Below are 21,919 nucleotides of genomic sequence, written 5' to 3' on the forward strand. Positions count from 1 at the left end.
TGTCGGGGGAGGGGAGGGTCCCCAAATTTGGGATTTTTCCACCCAAAAATTCCATTTTTTCCCCCAAAATTTCTCCTTTTGCCCCCGATTTTCCCTCTTTTCCCTCCCAATTTCTGCTTTTTCCCCAAATTTTTCATTTTCCCCTCAATTTTTTCCCAAATTCCCACAAAATTTCCCCGTTTTTCCCCCCTGAATTTTCCCACTTTTCCCCAAAATTTTCCCATTTTTTCCCCCAAATTCCTTTTCCCCCCGATTTTCCCTCATTTTTCCCCCAAATTCCCACAAAATTTTCCTGTTTTCCCCCAAAATTTCCCCCAAATTTTCCCATTTTTCCCCTAATTTTTTCCCCAAAATTTTCCCATTTTCCCCCCAAATTTTTCCCCAAATTTTCCCCCGAAATTTTCCCATTTTTCCCCCAATTTTTTTCCCAAAATTTTCCCATTTTCCCCCAAATTTTTCCCCAAAATTTTTTCCATTTTCCGCCGAAATTTTCCCATTTTTCCCCCAATTTTCCCCCAAATTTTCCCATTTTCCCCCCAAATTTCCCCCCAAATTTTTCCATTTTTCCCCAAATTTTCCCCCCAATTTTTCCATTTTTCCCCCAAATTTTCCCCCAAATTTTCCCCCCAAATTGTCCCATTTTTCCCCCAATTTTTCCCTACAAATTTTTCCATTTTCCCCCCAAATTTTCCCGAAATTTTCCCCCGAAATTTTCCCATTTTCCCCCCAATTTTTCCCCCAAAATTTTCCCATTTTCCCCCAAATTTTCCCAAAATTTTCCCCCAATTTTTCCCCCAATTTTTCCCATTTTCCCCCCAAATTTTCCCATTTTTCCCCCAATTTTTCCCCCCAAATTTTCCCATTTTTCCCCCAAATTTTTCCCCAAAATTTTTCATTTTCCCCCCAAATTTTCCCCAAAATTTTCCCCCAAATTTTCCCATTTTCCCCCCAAATTTTCCCATTTTTCCCCCAATTTTTCCCCCAAAATTTTCCCATTTTCCCCCAAAATTTTCCCCCAAAATTTTCCCCCAAAATTTTCCCCCAAAATTTTCCCATTTTCCCCCCAATTTTTTTCCCAAATTTTCCCCCAATTTTTCCCCTGAAATTTTCCCATTTTCCCCCCAAATTTTCCCCCAAGTTCTTCATTTTTCCCGCAAAATTTTCCATTTTTTTTCCCCAAATTCCCTTTTCCCCCCGATTTTAACTTTTTCCCCCAAATTTTCTCCCAAATTTTCCCCCAAATTTTCCCATTTTCCCCCAAAATTTTCCCATTTTTCCCCCGAAATTTTCCCATTTTTCCCCCAATTTTTCCCCCCAAATTTTCCGATTTTCCCCCAAATTTCCCCCAAATTTTCCCATTTTCCCCCCAAATTTTCTCCCTTCTCCCCCTGGCGGCCAAACCCGGAACTTCCCCTTTAAGCCCCGCCCCTTTAAACCACGCCCACTTTGAGCTCCGCCCACTTTAAGCCCCGCCCCTTTAACCCTGCGCGCGCGCCGGTGGGCGTGGCCCCGCATGCAAATCCCGCCCTGCGCGCGCCGGTGGGCGTGGCCGCATATGCAAATCCCGCACGCTCCAGTGGGCGTGGCCACGCATGCAAATCCCGCGCGCGACGGTGGGCGTGGCCGCATATGCAAATCCCGTCCCGCGCGCTCCGGTGGGCGTGGCCACGCATGCAAATATCGGACGCCGGTGGGCGTGGCCCCGCATGCAAATATAGGCCGCCGGTGGGCGTGGCCCCGCATGCAAATTTCGGACGCCGGTGGGCGTGGCCCCGCATGCAAATCCCGCACGCTCCGGTGGGCGTGGCCACGCATGCAAATATCGGACGCCGGTGGGCGTGGCCCCGCATGCAAATATCGGACGCCGGTGGGCGTGGCCCCGCACGCCAAAGCCCCGCCCCCCCCCCGCGCGCGCTCCGGTGGGCGTGGCCTCGCTCCCGGCGCGGCCCCGCCCCTCCCCCCGCTCTCCGCCCGCTCCGGGGACGCCGCGACCCCTGCGGGCCCCTCCCCCACCCCCATTTCGGGGGTCCCCCCGGCCCCTCCCCCCCCCCCAATGCAGGTCTCGATCGCGTGCACCGAGCAGAGCCTGCGCGGGCCCGGCCCGGGGGGGGGAGGGGCGGCCGGGGCGGGGGGGGAGGGGCGCGGCGGGAGGGGGGGGAGGAGGGGGAGGGGGAGGGGGGGAGGGGAGGGGGCGCCCCGCAGAAATCCGGGGGGGGAGGGGGGAGGGGAGGCCCCGCGGGGGTCGGGGGGGGTGGGGGAGGGGCGGCGGCCGCCAAAAGGGACCCCCCAGGAGCGACCCCCGGGCCCGGCATGAAATACCGGTATGGGGGAGGGGCGGGGGGAGGGGCCGCGGGGCGGGGGGGGGGCGGGGGGGGAGGGGTCGGGTCCCTTTTGGGGGTCCCCGGCTTTAATTGGGGGTCCCGGCTTTAATTGGGGGAGGGGTCGGGTCCCTTTTAGGGGTCCCCGGCTTTAATTGGGGGTCCCCGGCTTTAATTGGGGGAGGGGTCGGGTCCCTTTTGGGGGTCCCGGGTTTAATTGGGGGAGGGGTCGGGTCCCGTTCTGGGGGTCCCTTGGCCCCATTTTGGGGGTCCCTGGGTTTATTGGGGGTCCCGGGTTTAATTGGGGGTCCCGGGTTTAATTGGGGGAGGGGTCGGGTCCCTTTTAGGGGTCCCTGGGTTTTACTGGGGGGGGGTCCCTGGGTTCATTTAGGGGTCCCCGGGTTTATTGGGGGGGGTCCCGACTCCCTTTTGGGGGTCCCGGGTTTATTTTGGGGAGGGGTCGGGTTTATTTGGGGTCCCTGGGTTTATTTTGGGGGGGGTCCCGAGTCCCTTTCGGGGTCCCTGGGTTTAATTGGGGGAGGGGTCGGGTCCCTTTTGGGGGTCCCTGGGTTTATTTGGGGTCCCTGAGTTTATTTGGGTGGGGGTCGGGTCCCTTTTGGGGGTCCCTGGGTTTATTTTGGGGGTCCCCGGATTTATTTGGGTGGGGGTCGGGTCCCTTTTAGGGGGTCCTGGGTTTATTTTGGGGGTCCCGAGTTCATTTTTAGGGGTCCCGAGTCCCATTTTGGGGTCCCCGGGTTTATTTTGCGGGGTCTCAAGTCCTATTTTGGGGTCCCCGGGCCCCATTTTGGGGGTCCCGGGTTAATTTTGGGGGGGTCCCGAGTCCCTTTTGGGGGCTCCCGAGTCCCTTTTGGGGGGTCCCGGGTTTATTTGGGGGGTCCCGGGTCCCTTTTGGGGTGACCCCTCCCCATTTTGTGCCCCCCCAGGACCCTCGGGCGCTCGGGGCTCCGCGTGTCCTGCCTGGGGCTGGGTGAGGAGCGGGAATTTGGGGAATTTTGGGAATTTTGGGGGGAATTCGGGAATTTTGGGGGGAATTCGGGAATTTTAGGGGGAATTTGGGGAATTTGGGGGGAATTTTGGGATTTTTCGGGGGAATTTTGGGATTTTAGGGGGGAATTTGGGGATTTTTGGGGGATTTTTAGGGGGAATTTGGGAAATTTTGGGGGGAATTTTGGGATTCTTGGGGGGAATTTGGGGAATTTTGGGGAGGATTTGGGGATTTGGGGAATTTTGGGGGAATTTTGGGGGGAATTTTGGGATTTAAGGGGGGAATTTTGGGATTTTGGGGAGATTTTTGGGATTTTCAGGGGATTTTTAGGGGGAATTTTGGGAATTTCGGGGGGAATTTGGGGAAATTTTGGGGAGGATTTGGGGATTTGGGGAATTTTGGGGGAATTTGGGGATTTTTGGGGGGAATTTTGGGATTTTTGGGGGATTTTTAGGGGGAATTTGGGGAATTTTGGGGGGAATTTTGGGATTTTCGGGGGATTTTTAGGGGGAATTTTGGGATTCTTGGGGGGAATTTGGGGAATTTTGGGGAGGATTTGGGGATTTGGGGAATTTTGGGGGAATTTTGGGGGGAATTTTGGGGGGAATTTTGGGATTTTCGGGGGATTTTTGGGGGGAATGTTGGGATTTTTGGGGGGAATTTGGGGAATTTTGGGGAGAATTTGGGGATTTGGGGAATTTTGGGGGGGAATTTTGGGGGGAATTCGGGGAATTTTGGGGGGAATTTGGGGAATTTTGGGGAGAATTTTGGGATTTGGGGGGAATTTGGGGATTTTGGGAGGAATTTTGGGGGAGAATTTTGGGATTTTGGGAATTTTGGGGGGAATTTTTGGGGAATTTTGGGGGAATTTTGGGAATTTTGGGGGGATTTTTAGGGGGAATTTTGGGATTCTTGGGGGGAATTTGGGGAATTTTGGGGGAATTTTGGGGGGAATTTGGGGAATTTTGGGGAGGATTTGGGGATTTGGGGAATTTTGGGGGGAATTTTGGGGGGAATTTTGGGATTTGGGGAGAAATTTCAGGAATTTTAGGGGGAATTTAGAGAATTTTGGGGGGAATTTGGGGAATTTTGGGGAGGATTTGGGGAATTTTGGGGGGAATTTTGGGGGGAATTTGGGGAATTTTGGGGAGAATTTTGGGATTTGGGGAATTTTGGGGGGAATTTTTGGGGATTTTTGGGGGAATTCAGGGAATTTTGGGGAATTTGGGGAATTTTTGGGGGGATTTTTAGGGGGAATTTTGGGAATTTGGGGGGGAATTTGGGGATTTGGGAAATTTGAGGATTTTTTGGGGGAATTTGGGGAATTTTGGGGGGTTTTGGGGTGGATTTTGGGGAATTTGGGGGGGAATTGGGGAATTTTGGGGAGAATTTGGGGAACTTTGGGAATTTTGGGGAGAATTTGGGAATTTTCCGGGGATTTTGGGGTGGATTTTGGGGTACTGGAATTCCCAGGGGGGATTTTTGGGGATCTCAGGAGGTTTTGGGGAGGATTTGGGGGATTTTGGAGGGATTGGGGTGGATTTGGGGGAGATTTGGGGGGATTTTGGGAGGATTTGGGGGAGATTTTGGGCAGATTTGGGTGGAATTCAGAGGATTTCCGGGAGTTTTGTGGATTTTGGGGAATTTTGGGGAGATTTAAGGGGGATTTGGGGGGATTTTAGGGGATTTTGGGGGATTTTGGGAGGGTTTGAGGGATTTAGGGGGAATTTCAGGGGGATTTGGGGAGGATTTGGGGGAATTTGGAGAATTTTAGGAGCTTTGGGGAAGATTTCAGGAGATTTGGGGGATTTTGGGAACATTTTGGGGCAATTTCTGGGGATTTGGGTGAATTTAGGGGGATTTTGGGGTGATTTTGGGGGATTTTGGGCTCCCTGAGTGCTTTTTGGGCTGAAATTTGGGGTTTTTGGGGGTCCCTTTCTCTTCATCCCCAATTTCCCCCCCCCAGGTGCCCGCGGGACCTTCGGGGCCGGGACCTCCGAGGAGGTGAGACCCCCCCCCAAAATTTCAGTGTCCCCCCCTTTTTTTTTTGGGGTCCCTTCAATTTTTGGGGTCCCCCCCTTATTTTTATTAATTTTCCCTTTTTTTGGGGCATTTCCCACCCGTTTTTTGCCGTTTTTTTCTCTTTTTTTGGGGTTTTTTCCTCATTTTTGGGACTCCTCTTTTTTGGGGGTGCCCCCCCCGGATTTGGGGGTCCCTCCCTGACTCCCCCTCCCCAAATTTTGGGTTTCCCAGGAGGCTGAGCAGGTGCTGAGCGCCGCTTACGAATTGGGGGTGACGCTTTTCGACGCGGCCGAAGCCTCGGCCAGGTACGGGGGGGGGGGGACCCCAAAATCCTCCCTGGACCCCCAAAAACCTCCCCAGACCCCAAAAGTTCCCCCCAAAAAAATCCCCACCCCAAAAACCCCAAAAAATTCCAATTTTGGCTTCAAAATCGCTTAAAAAATCCAATATTGACCCCCTAAAAATGCAGCTCTGACCCCAAAAATCCCCCAAATTCCCCCCAAATTCCCCCAAATTCCCCCAAAAATCCCCAAAATTCCCCCCAAAATCCCCCAAATTCCCCCAAAAATCCCCCAAATTCCCCCAAATTCCCCCAAAAATCCCCAAAATTCCCCCAAAAATCCCCCAAATTCCCCCAAATTCCCCCAAAAATCCCCAAAATTCCCCCAAAAATCCCCCAAATTCCCCCAAATTCCCCCAAAATCCCCCAAATTCACCCAAAAATCCCCCAAATTCCCTCAAATTCTCCCAAAAATCCCCCAAATTCCCCCAAAAATCTTCCCCCCAAAAAAACCCAGACACCAAAAAGGTGAAAAATCCCAAACCTGAGTCCAAGAATGTTCCAAAAATCTAAAATGCCCCCAAAAAAGTCCAAATTTCCCCTGCCAGACCCCAAAAAATCCTAAAAAAATTCAATCCTGATTTCAAAAATCCCCCAAAAAATCCCTAAAATCCATCTCAAAATTACCAAAAGCCCCCAAAATCACCAAAAATCCCCCCAAAATTACCAAAACCCCCCAAAATAACCAAAAATCCTCCCCCAAAATTACCAAAAACCCCAAAAATCCCCCCTAAATTACCAAAAACCCCCAAAATCACCAAAAATCCCTCCAAAATTACCAAAATCCCCAAAAATCACCAAAAATCCTCCCCCAAAATTACCAAAAACCCCCAAAATCACCAAACCCCCCCCAAAATTACCAAAACCCCCCAAAATAACCAAAAATCCTCCCCCAAAACTACCAAAAACCCCCAAAATCACCAAAAATCCCCCCAAAATTACCAAAAATCCCCAAAATCACCAAAAATCCCCCCAAAATTACCAAAAACCCCCAAAAATCCCCCAAAATCCCCCCAAAATTACCAAAAACCCCCAAAATCACCAAAAATCCCCCCAAAATCCCCAAAAATCGCCATAAATCCCCCAAAATCACCAAAAATCCCCCCTAAACTACCAAAAACCCCCCAAAATTGCCAGAAATCCCCCAAAATCACCAATAATTCCCCCCAAAATCACCAAAAATTCCCAAAAATCCTCCCCAAAATTCCCAAAAATCCTCCCCAAAAAATCACCAAAATCCTCCTCAAAAAATCACCAAAAAAAACCCAGAAAGCCCCAAAATTCAGCCCAAAACCTCCCCAAAATCACCAAAAAAAACCCCAAAAATCACCGAAACTCCCCCAAAATCACAAAAATCCCCAATCCCAGCCCCAAAATCTCCCCCTCAAAAAATATCCCGACCCAAAAATCCCCCAAAAAACCAAAATTCCCACCCAAAAAAACCCAAAATCCCTGAAATTTGCCCCAAATTCCCTCAGGGTGGAGAAGATGCTCGGGAGGATCCTGAGGAGCAAAGGATGGAGGTGGGGGAGGGGCGGGAGGGGATTTTGGGGGGATTTTGGTGAATTTTGGGGTCCCTGGGTGGGATTTTGGGGTGGTTTTGGTGAATTTTGGGGTCCCTGGGTGGGATTTTGGGGGGATTTTGGGGTCCCTGGGTGAGATTTTGGGGGGATTTTGGTGGATTTTGGGGTCCCTGGGTGGGATTTTGGGGAGATTTTGGTGAATTTTGGGGTCCCTGGGTGGGATTTTGGTGGATTTTGGGATCCTGGGGGGGAATTCTGGAGTCCCAGGAAGATTTTGGGGTGGTTTTGGAGGATTTTGTGGTTCCTGGGGACATTTTGGGGTTCCTGGCTGGAATTTTGGGGTTCCCAGGTGGAATTTTGGGTTGGTTTTGGTGGATTTTGGGTGTCCCAGGTGGGATTTTGGAGATCCCGAGAGATTTTGGTGGATTTTGGGGACTCTGGGAGGATTTTTGGGGTTCCTGGGTGGGATTTTGGGGTGATTTTGGCGGATTTTGGCATTCCTGGGTGGGATTTTGGGATCCTGGAAGGATTTTTGGGGGTCCTGGGTGGAATTTTGGGGTGATTTTGGCGGATTTTGGCTGATTTTGGCGGATTTTGGGGTGATTTTAGGGTGATTTTGGCGGATTTTGGGGTGATTTTGGTGGATTTTGGGGTGATCTTGCTGGATTTTGGGGTGATTTTGGTGGATTTTGGGGTGATTTTGGCGGATTTTGGGGTGATTTTGGCGGATTTTGGGGTGATTTTGGTGGATTTGGGGTTATTTTGGTGGATTTTGGGGTGATTTTGGTGGATTTTGGGGTGATTTTGGCAGATTTTGGGGTGATTTGGGTGGATTTTGGGGTCCATGGGTGAAATTTTGGTGGATTTTGGGGTGATTTTGGTGGATTTTGGGGTGATTTTGGCGGATTTTGGGGTGATTTTGGCGGATTTTGGGGTGATTTTGGTGGATTTTGGCAGATTTTGGGGTGATTTTGGTGGATTTTGGGGTGATTTTGGCGGATTTTGGGGTGATTTTGGCGGATTTTGGGGTGATTTTGGGGTGATTTTGGGGTGATTTTGGCGGATTTTGGGATGATTTTGGCGGATTTTGGGGTGATTTTGGTGGATTTTGGTGGATTTTGGGGTGATTTTGGTGGATTTTGGGCTCCCTCTGAGATTTTTCAGGGCTCCCGGGATAATTTTGGGGTGATTTTGGCGGATTTTGGGGTGATTTTGCTGGATTTTGGGGTGATTTTGGTGGATTTTGGTGGATTTTGGGGTGATTTTGGCGGATTTTGGGGTGATTTTGGTGGATTTTGGGCTCCCTCTGGGATTTTTCAGGGCTCCCGGGATAATTTTGGGGTGATTTTGGCGGATTTTGGGTTCCCATGTGTGTCTGGGGGGGGGATTTGGGGTCGCAGCCCCTCCCCCATCCTCGCCCCTCCCCCCCCAGGCGCTCCAGTTACGTCATCACCACGCGCGTCCACTGGGGGGCGCCGTGAGTACCCACAATGCACCACGGGGGGGGGAATTTGGGGTCATTTTGGGGGATTTTGGGCTCCTTTCCGGGCCCTTCTGATCATTTTGGGGGAAATTTTGGGACATTTCGGGGTGAATTTGGGGTTTGGGGGGGGGAATTTTGACATTTGAGGGTTTTTTTCCAGAGTTTTTTTTGGGGAGGGAGGAAATTTGGGGTTTTTTGGGGTGGTCTTGGGGGGATTTTGAGGTTCCTGAGATAAACTTTGAATTTTCGGGGTGGATTTTGGGTGGAATTTTGGGTATTTTTGGGTCTTGGCGCGGATTTGCCGTTTTTGGGAGGAATTCTGTTTTTTGGGGTGAATTTTGGTGTCTCCGGGTGGATTTTGAGGTGTTTTGGGGTAGATTTGGGCATTTTTTGGGGGATAAATTTTACTTTTCGAGAGCGAATTTGAGAATTTTGGGTGAATTTTGGTGCCTTTGGGTGAATTTGGGGTTTTTTGGGGTAAATTTGGGTTTTTTTTGCCTCCCCAGACCCGACCGGGGCCTCTCCAGGAAGCACCTGCTGGAAGGTGAGGGGGCGGGGCCACAAAGGGGGCGTGGCCACAAAGGGGGCGTGGCCACAAAGGGGGCGTGGCCACAAAGGGGGCGTGGCCACCCCTACACGCTCTATGCCCTTATATGGGCAAAGCTGTGGGCGTGGCTCAACCCTGACCACGCCCCCGTGGCTCCCAGGCTTTTGTGGGCGTGGCTTCACCTTGGCCACGCCCCCTGTGGGTTATTGGGGTTGTGGGCGTGGCTTAAATGTGGCCACGCCCCCTTTAAATGCTTGATTGGCTGTGGGGGTGGTTTAAGCTTGGCCACGCCCCCTCTGGGGTCAGTGTGGGCGTGGCCTGAGCGTGACCCCGCCCCCCACAGGTCTCCGGGGGTCTCTGCTCCGCCTCCAGCTCGATTACGTCGACGTCGTCTTCGCCGGACCCCGCCCAGGCCCCGCCCACAATGAGGGTGAGGCCACGCCCCTTTCAGCCAGGCCACGCCCCTTTGTCTCAGGCCACGCCCCCGGGCCACGCCCATCACGGTGACGTCATCCCGCTCATGCCACACCCATCATTTGGCCACGCCCCTCCTGGCCAGGCCACGCCCTTTCATTTGGGAGGCCACGCCCCCTTTTCCCCAGGCCACGCCCACTCTTAAAAGCTCCTCCATTGGCCACGCCCACACCCAGCCCCTCCTGGCACTAATGGCAGTGGCCACGCCCCCTCTGTGACCACGCCCCCCGCTGTGACCACGCCCCCTTTGTGGCCACGCCCCTCACGTGTCCCCCCCCCCCCTATCCAGGAATGGACCCAACCCTGCGGCTGCTGCGGCTGGAAGGTACCAAGGGGGAAATGGGGGGGGAGACAAACCCCAAAACCCCTCCAGACCCCCCAAAATCCCCCCCAAAATCCCCCCCAAACTCCTCCAGACCCCCCCAAAATCCCCCCCAAACCCCTCCAGACTCCCCCAAAATCCCCCCCAAACCCCTCCAGACTCCCCCAAACCTCTCCAGACCCCCCAGAATCCCCCCCAAACCCTTTCAGACCCCTCAAAATCCCCTCCAAACCCCTCCAGACCCCCCAGAATTCCCCCCAAACCCTTCCAGACCCCCCAAAATCCCCCCCAAACCCCTCCAAACCCCCCCAAACCCCTCCAGACCCCCCAAAATCCCCCCAAACCCTTCCAGACCCCTCCAGAGCCCCCCAAACCCCTCCAGACCCCCCAGAATTCCCCCCAAACCCCTCCAGACCCCCCCCAGAATCCCCCCCAAACCCCTCCAGACCCCCCCAAACCCCTCCAGACCCCCCAAAATCCCCCCCAAACCCCCCCGAACCCCTCCAGACCCCCCAAAATCCCCCCCAAACCCCCCCCGGCGTTAACGTGGTCACTCCCCCCCCCCTTTCCGGCAGAGTTGGTTCGTGCCATGAGTGACGTCATCGAGCAGGGCCTGGCGCTCTATTGGGGCACGGCCGGGGGCGCCCCCGGTGACGTCATGGTGGGCGGGGACAGCGGGAAAGGGGGCGGGGTTTGCCTGTGATGTCATGGGGGAATGGGATGATGATGTCATGGTGGGCGGGGACAGCGGGGAAGGGGGCGGGGTTTACCCGTGATGTCATGGGGTGGGTGATGATGTCATGGTGGGCGGGGACAGCAGGAAAGGGGGCGGGGTTTACCTGTGATGTCATGGGGGAATGGGATGATGATGTCATGGTGGGCGGGGACAGCGGGGAAGGGGGCGGGGTTTACCCGTGATGTCATGGGGTGGGTGATGATGTCATGGTGGGCGGGGACAGCAGGAAAGGGGGCGGGGTTTACCTGTGACGTCATGGGGTGGATGATGACATCATGGTGGGCGGGGACAGCGGGAAAGGGGGTGGGGTTTACCCGTGATGTCATGGGGTGGGTGATGATGTCATGGTGGGTGGGGACAGCGGGAAAGGGGGCGGGGTTTACCCGTGATGTCATGGGGAAATGGGGTGATGACGTCATGGTGGGCGGGGACAGCAGGAAAGGGGGCGGGGGTTACCTGTGATGTCATGGGGAGGGGGGGAAATGGGATGGTGACGTCATGGGGGCGGGGACACGAGGGGGGACACTGGTGACATCATGGGGGGCGGGGACAGCGGGAAAGGGGGACATTTGGGGACATTTGGGGACATTTGGGGGACAGGGCGGGTGGGGAGGGGGAAGGGACGAGGGGACATTTGGGGGTGACACAGGGCAGGTGACACAGGTGACACAGGTCAGGTGTCCCAGGTGTCCCAGGTGAGGTGACACAGGTGACACAGGTGAGGTGACACAGGTGAGGTGACACAGGTGACACACAGGTGACACAGGTGTCCCAGGTGACACAGGTGTCCCAGGTGTCCCTGGTGTCCCAGGTGAGGTGTCCCAGGTGAGGTGACACAGGTCAGGTGACAGGTCAGGTGACACACAGGTGACACACAGGTGACACACAGTTGTCCCAGGTGAGGTGTCCCAGGTGTCCCAGGTGAGGTGACACAGGTGAGGTGACACACAGGTGAGGTGACACACAGGTGACACACAGGTGAGGTCACACAGGTGACACAGGTGACACACAGGTGTCCCAGGTGTCCCAAGTGAGGTGACACACAGGTGACACACAGGTGAGGTCACACAGGTGTCCCAGGTGTCCCAGGTGTCCCAGGTGAGGTGACAGCGCTGTCCCCTCCCCAGGACACTTTCGCCGTTGCCCGCCAGCTCAACCTGGTGGCCCCCGTGTGCCAGTGGGCGGAGCTTCCGCCGGAGCCCCGCCTCTTCCGCCACCTCGGTAGGGGCGGGGCCACGGCAAGGGGCGGGGCTTAAAAGGGCGTGGTCGGGGGGGTGTGTCCAAGGGGTGTGGCCACAGGAGAGGGTGTGGCCGGTTGAAGGGGTGGGGCCACAGGGAGGGCGTGGCCGATTTGAAAGGGGTGGAACCAATGGCTGGGTGGGGCTGGGGGCGTGGCCAGGCCAAGGGGGCGTGGCCAAAGAGGGAGGGGTAATTGGGGCGTGGTTAACGGATGGGGGCGTGGCCTGTGGAGAAAGGGGCGGGGCTAAGGGGGTTTGGGTGGGGCTAAGGGGGTTTGGGGCGGGGCTAAGAGGGTTTGGGCGGGGCTAAGGGGGTTCGGGGCAGGGCTAAGGGGGTTTGGGCGGGGCTAAGGGGGTTTGGGGCGGGGCTAAGGGGGTTTGGGGTGGGGCTAAGGGGGTTTGGGGCGGGGCTAAGGGGGTTTGGGTGGGGCTAAGGGGGTTTGGGTGGGGCTAAGGGGGTTTGGGGCGGGGCTAAGGGGATTTGGGGCGGGGCTAAGGGGGTTTGGGTGGGGCTAAGGGGGTTTGGGTGGGGCTAAGGGGGTTTGGGGCGGGGCTAAGGGGGTTCAGGGCGGGGCTAAGGGGGTTTGGGGTGGGGCTAGGGGGGTTGGGGGCGGGGCTAAGGGGGTTTGGGTGGGGCTAAGGTGGTTCAGGGGCGGGGCTAAGGGGGTTCAGGGTGGGGCTAAGGTGGTTCAGGGTGGGGCTAAGGGGGTTTGGGGCGGGGCTAAGGGGGTTTGGGGTGAGGCTAAGGGGGTTTGGGGCGGGGCCAATGGGATTCAGGGGCGGGGCTAAGGGGGTTTGGGTGGGGCTAAGGGGGTTTGGGTGGGGCTAAGGGGGTTTGGGGCGGGGCTAAGGGGGTTTGGGTGGGGCTAAGGGGGTTTGGGGCGGGGCTAAGGGGGTTTGGGCGGGGCTAAGGGGGTTTGGGTGGGGCTAAGGGGGTTTGGGTGGGGCTAAGGGGATCAGGGGCGGGGCTAAGGGGGTTTGGGGCGGGGCTAAGGGGGTTTGGGGCGGGGCTAAGGGGGTTTGGGTGGGGCTAAGGGGGTTTGGGCGGGGCTAAGGGGGTTTGGGTGGGGCTAAGGGGGTTTGGGTGGGGCTAAGGGGGTTCAGGGGCGGGGCTAAGGGGGTTTGGGGCGGGGCTAAGGGGGTTTGGGCGGGGCTAAGGGGGTTCAGGGGCGGGGCTAAGGGGGTTTGGGGCGGGGCTAAGGAGGTTTGGGGCGGGGCTAAGGGGGTTTGGGTGGGGCTAAGGGGGTTTGGGCGGGGCTAAGGGGGTTCAGGGGCGGGGCTAAGGGGGTTTGGGGCGGGGCTAAGGGGGTTTGGGGTGGGGCTAAGGGGGTTTGGGCGGGGCTAAGGGGGTTCAGGGTGGGGCTAAGGGGGTTTGGGTGGGGCTAAGGGGGTTCAGGGCGGGGCTAAGGGGGTTTGGGTGGGGCTAAGGGGGTTTGGGGTGTGGCCAATGGGTTTGGGGCGGGGTCAGGGGTGATTTGGGGCGGGGCCAGGGGTGTTTTGGGGGGTCCGGGCGGGGTCAGGGGGTCCCAGGTCACCCCCCCCCGATGTCCCCAGGCCTGGGCGCTGTCACCTGGTCCCCGCTGGCCCCTGGGCCCCCCCTGGATGAGGAGACCCCCGGAAACGCCCCGGCCAAGGTAGCCCCGGTCACCCGGGGGTCCCCAAATGTCCCCAAATGTCCCCAAATGTCCCCAAATGTCCCCAAATGTCCCCAAATGTCCCCGCTGTGTCCCCAGGGCCGGCCCCGCTGCCCGGTGGCTCCGGGGGAGCTGCAGCCGCTGGCCCAGAGGTTGGGGTGCTCCGAGAGACAGCTGGGGATCGGTGAGGGGACACCGGGGGTGGCACTGGGGACACTGGGGACACCGGGGATGGCACCACTGGGGACACCACTGGGGACACCGGGGATGGCACCACTGGGGACACCTGGGACACTGGGGACACCGGGGACACTGGGGACACTGGGGATGGCACTGGGGACACCGGGGATGGCACTGGGGACACCGGGGACATCACTGGGGATCAGTGAGGGGACACCGGGGGTGGCACTGGGGACACTGGGGACACTGGGGACACCACTGGGGACACCGGGGACACCGAGGATGGCACTGGGGATACTGGGGATGGCACCACTGGGGACACCTGGGGATGGCACTGGGGACACTGGGGGCATCACTGGGGATGGCACCACTGGGGACACTGGGGACACCGGGGATGGCACTGGGGACACTGGGGACACCGGGGATGGCACTGGGGACACCGGGGACACTGGGGACACCGGGGATGGCACTGGGGACACCACTGGGGACACCTGGGGATGGCACTGGGGACACTGGGGACACTGGGGATGGCACCACTGGGGACACCGGGGACACCGGGGATGGCACTGGGGACACTGGGGACACTGGGGATGGCACCACTGGGGACACCGGGGATGGCACTGGGGACACTGGGGACACTGGGGATGGCACCACTGGGGACACCGGGGACAGCACTGGGGACACTGGGGACACTGGGGGTGGCACTGGGGACACTGGGGACACTGGGGATGGCACTGGGGACACCAGGGGTGGCACTGGGGACATCACTGGGGACACTGGAGATGGCATTGGGGACATTGGGGACACTGGAGCCATCACCAGGGACATTGGGGGGCTGGGGGCGTGACCCCAGGGGTGACATCATCGCTGTCCCCAGCCTGGTCCCTGCAGCTGGGGGTGACACTCAGGGTGACACTGATGGGGTGGGTGACACTCAGGGTGACACAGGGGTGACACAGAGGTGACACCGATGGGGTGGGTGACACTCAGGGTGACACAGGGGTGACACAGAGGTGACACCGATGGGGTGGGTGACACTCAGGGTGACACAGGGGTGACATTAAGGTGACATTAAGGTGACACAGAGGTGACATTAAGGTGACACACTGTCCCTGTCCCCAGCCTGGTCCCTGCGGCTCGAGGGCGTTCAGGGGTGACACCGATGGGGTGGGTGACACTGAGGGTGAGACAGGGGTGACACAGAGGTGACATTAAGGTGACACTGATGGGGTGGGTGACACAGGGGTGACACAGGGGTGGCACAGGGGTGACAGGAGGTGACACTGATGGGGTGGGTGACACAGGGGTGACATTAAGGTGACACATTGTCCCTGTCCCCAGCCTGGTCCCTGCGGCTCGAGGGCGTTCAGGGGTGACACTGATGGGGTGGGTGACACAGGGGTGACACTGATGGGGTGGGTGACACAGAGGTGACACTGGGGTGACACCAATGGGGTGGGTGACACAGGGGTGGCACTCAGGGTGACACAGAGGTGACACAGAGGTGACACTGGGGTGACACACTGTCCCTGTCCCTGTCCCCAGCCTGGTCCCTGCGGCTCGAGGGCGTTCAGGGGTGACACCGATGGGGTGGGTGACACAGGGGTGGCACTGATGGGGTGGGTGACACAGGGGTGACATTAAGGTGACATTAGGGTGACACAGAGGTGACACAGAGGTGACACATTGTCCCTGTCCCCAGCCTGGTCCCTGCGGCTCGAGGGCGTTCAGGGGTGACACCAATGGGGTGGGTGACACTGAGGGTGGCACTCAGGGTGACACAGAGGTGACACAGGGGTGACAGGAGGTGACACAGAGGTGACACTGGGGTGACACACTGTCCCTGTCCCTGTCCCCAGCCTGGTCCCTGTGGCTCGAGGGCGTTCAGGGGTGACACCGATGGGGTGGGTGACACAGGGGTGACACAGGGGTGACAGGAGGTGACACTGATGGGGTGGGTGACACAGAGGTGACATTAAGGTGACACAGAGGTGACACAGAGGTGACACAGAGGTGACACACTGTCCCTGTCCCTGTCCCTGTCCCCAGCCTGGTCCCTGCGGCTCGAGGGCGTTCAGGGGTGACACAGAGGTGGCACTGATGGGGTGGGTGACACTCAGGGTGACACAGGGGTGGCACAGGGGTGACAGGAGGTGACACTGATGGGGTGGGTGACACTCAGGGTGACACAGGTGACACGTTGTCCCTGTCCCCAGCCTGGTCCCTGCGGCTCGAGGGCGTTCAGGGGTGGCACTGATGGGGTGGGTGACACAGGGGTGACACAGGGGTGACATTAAGGTAACCCAGAGGTGACATTAAGGTGACACAGGTGACACACTGTCCCTGTCCCTGTCCATGTCCCCAGCCTGGTCCCTGCGGCTCGAGGGCGTTCAGGGGTGGCACTGATGGGGTGGGTGACACAGGGGTGGCACTCAGGGTGACACAGGGGTGACATTAAGGTGACACTGGGGTGACACACTGTCCCTGTCCCCAGCCTGGTCCCTGCGGCTCGAGGGCGTTCAGGGGTGACACAGAGGTGACACTGATGGGGTGGGTGACACAGGGGTGACACTCAGGGTGACAGGAGGTGACACTGATGGGGTGGGTGACACAGGGGTGACACAGAGGTGACAGGAGGTGGCACTGATGGGGTGGGTGACACTGGGGTGACACAGGTGACACATTGTCCCTGTCCCCAGCCTGGTCCCTGCGGCTCGAGGGCGTTCAGGGGTGACACAGGGGTGACACTGATGGGGTGGGTGACACAGAGGTGACATTAAGGTGACACAGAGGTGACACAGGTGACACACTGTCCCTGTCCCCAGCCTGGTCCCTGCGGCTCGAGGGTGTTCAGGGGTGACACCAATGGGGTGGGTGACACTCAGGGTGACACAGAGGTGACACAGGGGTGACATTAAGGTGACACTGATGGGGTGGGTGACACAGGGGTGACATTAAGGTGACATTAAGGTGACACAGGTGACACACTGTCCGTGTCCCCAGCCTGGTCCCTGCGGCTCGAGGGCGTTCAGGGGTGACACTGAGGTGGCACTGATGGGGTGGGTGACACTCAGGGTGACACAGGGGTGGCACAGGGGTGACAGGAGGTGACACTGATGGGATGGGTGACACAGGGGTGACACTCAGGGTGACACTCAGGGTGACACAGGGGTGACATTAAGGTGACACAGAGATGACACAGGTGACACACTGTCCCTGTCCCCAGCCTGGTCCCTGCGGCTCGAGGGCGTTCAGGGGTGACACTGAGGTGACACTGATGGGGTGGGTGACACAGGGGTGACACAGGTGACACACTGTCCGTGTCCCCAGCCTGGTCCCTGCGGCTCGAGGGCGTCAGCTCCGTCCTGGTGGGGGCCGAGACCCCCCGGGGGCTTCGGGAGCAAATCCAGGCCCTGCAGGTGGGGGAGGGGCTGGGGGGGGGGGAGGGGATTTGGGGGGGTCCTGGAGGGATTTGGGGAAGATTTGGGGGATTTGGGGATTTTGGGTAAATCTGGGAGGGGTTTGGGGGGGATTTGGGGGGGTCCTGGGGGGATTTGGGGAAATCTGGGAAGGGTTTGGGAGGGTTTTGGGGAAATTTGGGAGGGATTTGGGGGGGTCCTGGGGGGATTTGGGGCAGTTTGGGAGGGATTTGGAAAAAATTTGGGAGGGATTTGGGGGATTTTGGGGGATTTTGGGGGAGTTCAGGGGGGATTTGGGGGAGATTTGGGAAAGATTTGGGGATTTTTGGGAAATCTGGGAGGGGTTTGGGGGGAGATTTGGGGGATTTTAGAGGATTTTGGGAGATTCAGGGGGGATTTGGGGAGATTTAGGGGGGATTTGGGGGAGTTCAGGGGGAATTTGGGGAAATTTGGGAGGGATTTGGGGGGGATTTGGGGGGTCCTGGGGGGATTTGGGGCAGTTTGGGAGGGATTTGGAAAAAATTTGGGAGGGATTTGGGGGATTTTGGGGGAGATCTGGGGGAGTTCAGGGGGGATTTGGGGGAGATTTGGGAAAGATTTGGGGATTTTTGGGAAATCTGGGAGGGGTTTGGGGGGGGGATTTGGGGGATTTTAGAGGATTTTGGGAGATTCAGGGGGAATTTGGGAGGGATTTGGGGAGATTTAGGGGGGATTTGGGGAGTTCAGGGGGGATTTGGGGAAATTTGGGGGGGATTTGGGGAGTCCTGGAGGGATTTGGGGAACATTTGGGGGAATTTGGGGATTTTGGGGAAATCTGGGAAGGGTTTGGGAGAGATTTGGGGAGATTCAGGGGGGATTTGGGGGAGTTTGGGGAAATTTGGGGGATTTTGGGGGAGATTTGGGGGAGTTCAGGGGAGATTTGGGAAAGATTTGGGGATTTTTGGGAAATCTGGGAGGGGTTTGGGGGGGATTTGGGAGATTTTGGGGGGATTTTGGGAGATTCAGGGTGAATTTGGGAGGGATTTGGGGAAATTTGGGAAGGATTTGGGGGGTCCTGGGGGGATTTGGGGAAGTCTGGGAAGGGTTTGGGGAGGATTTGGGGAGATTTTGGAGGGATTTGGGGAGTTCAAGGGAGATTTGGGGGAATTTGGGGAAGATTTGGGGGATTTGGGGAAGATTTGGGGGATTTTGGAGAAACCTGGGAGGGGTTTAGGGGGGGATTTGGGGCATTTTGGGGGGTCCTGAGGGGTTTGGGGGGAAACTGGGAGGGGATTGGGGCATCCTGGGGGGAAATTTGGGGGAAATCCGGGGGAATTTGGGGGTTTCTGAGGAATTTGGGGAAAATTGGGGAGAAATTTGGGCCTCCTGATGGAAATTGGGGGAATTTGGGGGGTCCTGAGGGGTCCCAGGGTGGGTTTGGGTGTCCTGGGGTTCATTTTGGGGCGGTTTCTGTCGTTTTGGGGGGATTTTGGCTGATTTTGTCAGGTTTGGGGTTAATTTTGGCAGATTTTGGAACGATTTTTGGGGTAATTTTGTCAGATTTGGGGGTGATTTGTGTCGATTTGGGGTTAATTTTCTCTAATTCAGGTTAATTTTCACAGCTTTTGGGTTGATTTTTGTGGATATTGGGTTAATTTTATGAAATTTGGGGTTAATTCTGGCAGATTTTGGGGTGATTTGTGTCCAGTTTGGGCTTTTTTGCTCAGATTTTGGGCAAATTTTCCCAGATTTTGTGTTAATTTTGTCCAATTCAGGGTTAATCCGTCCAATTTTGGGTTAATTCTGCAGATTCCTGGTTAATTTTGTCAGATTTTGGGGTTGATTTGGGTCCATTTGAGACTTTGGGTCGTAATTTGGGTGAATTTTCGCAGATTTTGTGTTGATTTTTTTTAAGTTTGGGTCATTTTGCTCAGATTTTGGGTTCGATTTTGCGGATTTTGGGTCATTTTGCTCAGATTTTGGGTTCGATTTCGCAGATTTTGGGTCATTTTGCTCAGATTTTGGGTTCAATTTCGCGGATTTTGGGTCATTTTGCTCAGATTTTGGGTTTGATTTTGCGCATTTTGGGTCATTTTGCTCAGATTTTGGGTTCAATTTCGCGGATTTTGGGTCATTTTGCTCAGATTTTGGGTTCGATTTTGAGGATTTTGGGTCATTTTGCTCAGATTTTGGGTTCAATTTCACAGATTTTGGGTCATTTTGCTCAGATTTTGGGTTCGATTTTACAGATTTTGGGTCATTTTGCTCAGATTTTGGGTTCGATTTTACAGATTTTGGGTCATTTTGCTCAGATTTTGGGTTCGATTTTGCGGATTTTGGCTCATTTTGCTCAGATTTTGGGTTCAATTTTGCGGATTTTGGCTCATTTTGCTCAGATTTTGGGTTCGATTTCGTGGATTTTGGGTCATTTTGCTCAGATTTTGGGTTCGATTTTACAGAATTTGGGTCATTTTGCTCAGATTTTGGGTTCGATTTTGCGGGTTTTGGGTCATTTTGCTCAGATTTTGGGTTCGATTTGCGGATTTTGGGTAATTTTGCTCAGATTTTGGGTTCGATTTTGAGGATTTTGGGTCATTTTGCTCAGATTTTGGGTTCGATTTTACAGATTTTGGGTCATTTTGCTCAGATTTTAGGTTCGATTTTGTGCATTTTGGGTAATTTTGCTCAGATTTTGGGTTCGATTTTGCGGATTTTGGGTCATTTTGCTCAGATTTTGGGTTCGATTTTGCGGATTTTGGGTCATTTTGCTCAGATTTTGGGTTCAATTTCGCGGATTTTGGGTCATTTTGCTCAGATTTTGGGTTCGATTTTACAGATTTTGGGTCATTTTACTCAGATTTTGGGTTCGATTTTGCAGATTTTGGGTCATTTTGCTCAGATTTTGGGTTCGATTTTACAGATTTTGGGTCATTTTGCTCAGATTTTGGGTTCAATTTTGCGCATTTTGGGTCATTTTGCTCAGATTTTGGGTTCGATTTTGCGGATTTTGGGTCATTTTGCTCAGATTTTGGGTTCGATTTTGCGGATTTTGGGTCATTTTGCTGAGATTTTGGGTTCGATTTGCGGATTTTGGGTAATTTTGCTCAGATTTTGGGTTCGATTTTGCGCATTTTGGGTCATTTTGCTGAGATTTTGGGTTCGATTTGCGGATTTTGGGTAATTTTGCTCAGATTTTGGGTTCGATTTTGAGGATTTTGGGTCATTTTGCTCAGATTTTGGGTTCGATTTTGCGGATTTTGGCTCATTTTGCTCAGATTTTGGGTTCGATTTTACAGATTTTGGGTCATTTTGCTCAGATTTTGGGTTCAATTTCGCGGATTTTGGGTCATTTTGCTCAGATTTTGGGTTCGATTTTACAGATTTTGGGTCATTTTGCTCAGATTTTGGGTTCGATTTTACAGATTTTGGGTCATTTTGCTCAGATTTTGGGTTCAATTTCGCGGATTTTGGCTCATTTTGCTCAGATTTTGGGTTCGATTTTGCGGATTTTGGGTCATTTTGCTCAGATTTTGGGTTCGATTTTGCGGATTTTGGGTAATTTTGCTCAGATTTTGGGTTCGATTTTGCGCATTTTGGCTCATTTTGCTCAAATTTTGGGTTCAATTTTGCGGATTTTGGGTCATTTTGCTCAGATTTTGGGTTCGATTTTGCGCATTTTGGGTCATTTTGCTCAGATTTTGGGTTCGATTTTGCGGATTTTGGGTCATTTTGCTCAGATTTTGGGTTCAATTTTGTGCATTTTGGGTCATTTTGCTCAGATTTTGGGTTCGATTTTACAGATTTTGGCTCATTTTGCTCAGATTTTGGGTTCAATTTCGCGGATTTTTGGGTTTTTTTTGCTGGGATTTCAGGCTCCACGTTCCCCAGGCTGATTTTGGGTGGAATTCCCGTTTTTTATCCCAATTTTTCCCGTTTTTTCCCGTTTTTCCCGCAGGTGCTGCCCCGCCTCGGCCCCGCGGCGCTGCGCGAGCTCCAGCCCCTGCTGGGGGGCGGGGCGGCCCCGTCCTGACCCCGCCCCTTCCGCCGCCTCCCATTGGCTGCTCCCGCATGGCCCCGCCCCCCGCGGAACCTTTGACTGACAGCAATAACCCCGCCCCTTTAAAGGGGGCGGGGCCAATCAAAGCACAAGCCCCGCCCCCTTTCTCATTGCCCTGACCAATCGCAGCGCTTCCAGCGGGGGGCGGGGCCGCTTTGGCCACGCCCCCTCCCGCCCCTCCCCCCCTCGCTGTAGGGGGAGGGGAATAAAGTGGCTTTTCCCACGTGGGGGAGGGGCTCAGCCTCGTTTTGGGGGGGAGGGGCGGGGTTGGGGGGGTTCCCAGTTCATCCCAGTTCATCCCAGTCCATCCCAGTCCCTCCCAGTCCATCCCAGTTCCCTCCCAGTTCATCCCAGTCCCTCCCAGTTCATCCCAGTTCATCCCAGTCCCCTCCCAGTCCCTCCCAGTTCATCCCAGTTCATCCCAGTCCCATCCCAGTCCATCCCAGTCCATTCCCAGTCCACCCCAGTTCATCCCAGTCCATCCCAGTCCATCCCAGTCCATCCCAGTCCATCCCAGTCCCTCCCAGTTCCTCCCAGTGCTCCCCTCCCACAAGAAGGGGCGTGGCCAGAGCTGTCAATCAAAGCCGTTCATTGCCCCGCCCCTGGGGGTGGGGGAGGGGAGGTTCCGGGGGTCCTGGGGG

At 55.4% G+C, this 21,919-nt stretch overlaps 1 protein-coding gene across 1 annotated transcript; it reads left to right on the forward strand.

The window, feature by feature from the left end:
• The first annotated feature begins 2,223 nt into the window (after positions 1-2,223).
• Positions 2,224-21,504, forward strand: LOC131574057 (voltage-gated potassium channel subunit beta-3-like). The gene is made up of 15 exons (XM_058828442.1): positions 2,224-2,321; positions 3,263-3,306; positions 5,291-5,328; positions 5,578-5,651; positions 7,165-7,209; positions 8,642-8,686; positions 9,199-9,236; positions 9,583-9,669; positions 10,003-10,038; positions 10,611-10,696; positions 11,899-11,992; positions 13,564-13,643; positions 13,743-13,827; positions 17,154-17,242; positions 21,177-21,504. The coding sequence occupies exons 1-15, from the start codon at positions 2,311-2,313 to the stop codon at positions 21,249-21,251; spliced, it is 927 nt and encodes a 308-aa protein (XP_058684425.1). The 5' UTR covers positions 2,224-2,310; the 3' UTR covers positions 21,252-21,504.
• Positions 21,505-21,919: the final 415 nt, after the last annotated feature.

The sequence above is a fragment of the Poecile atricapillus genome, assembly GCF_030490865.1.
Source record: "Poecile atricapillus isolate bPoeAtr1 chromosome 36 unlocalized genomic scaffold, bPoeAtr1.hap1 SUPER_36_unloc_1, whole genome shotgun sequence".
NCBI lineage: Eukaryota > Metazoa > Chordata > Aves > Passeriformes > Paridae > Poecile > Poecile atricapillus.

What these genes read in the sequence shown, in the direction of transcription:
- LOC131574057 (XM_058828442.1), top strand. An exon ending in CTGAGGAGCAAAGGATGGAG is followed by an intron (nt 7,210 to 8,641) that starts GTGGGGGAGGGG and finishes CTCCCCCCCCAG; the next exon opens with GCGCTCCAGTTACGTCATCA. An exon ending in AGCAAATCCAGGCCCTGCAG is followed by an intron (nt 17,243 to 21,176) that starts GTGGGGGAGGGG and finishes TTTTTCCCGCAG; the next exon opens with GTGCTGCCCCGCCTCGGCCC.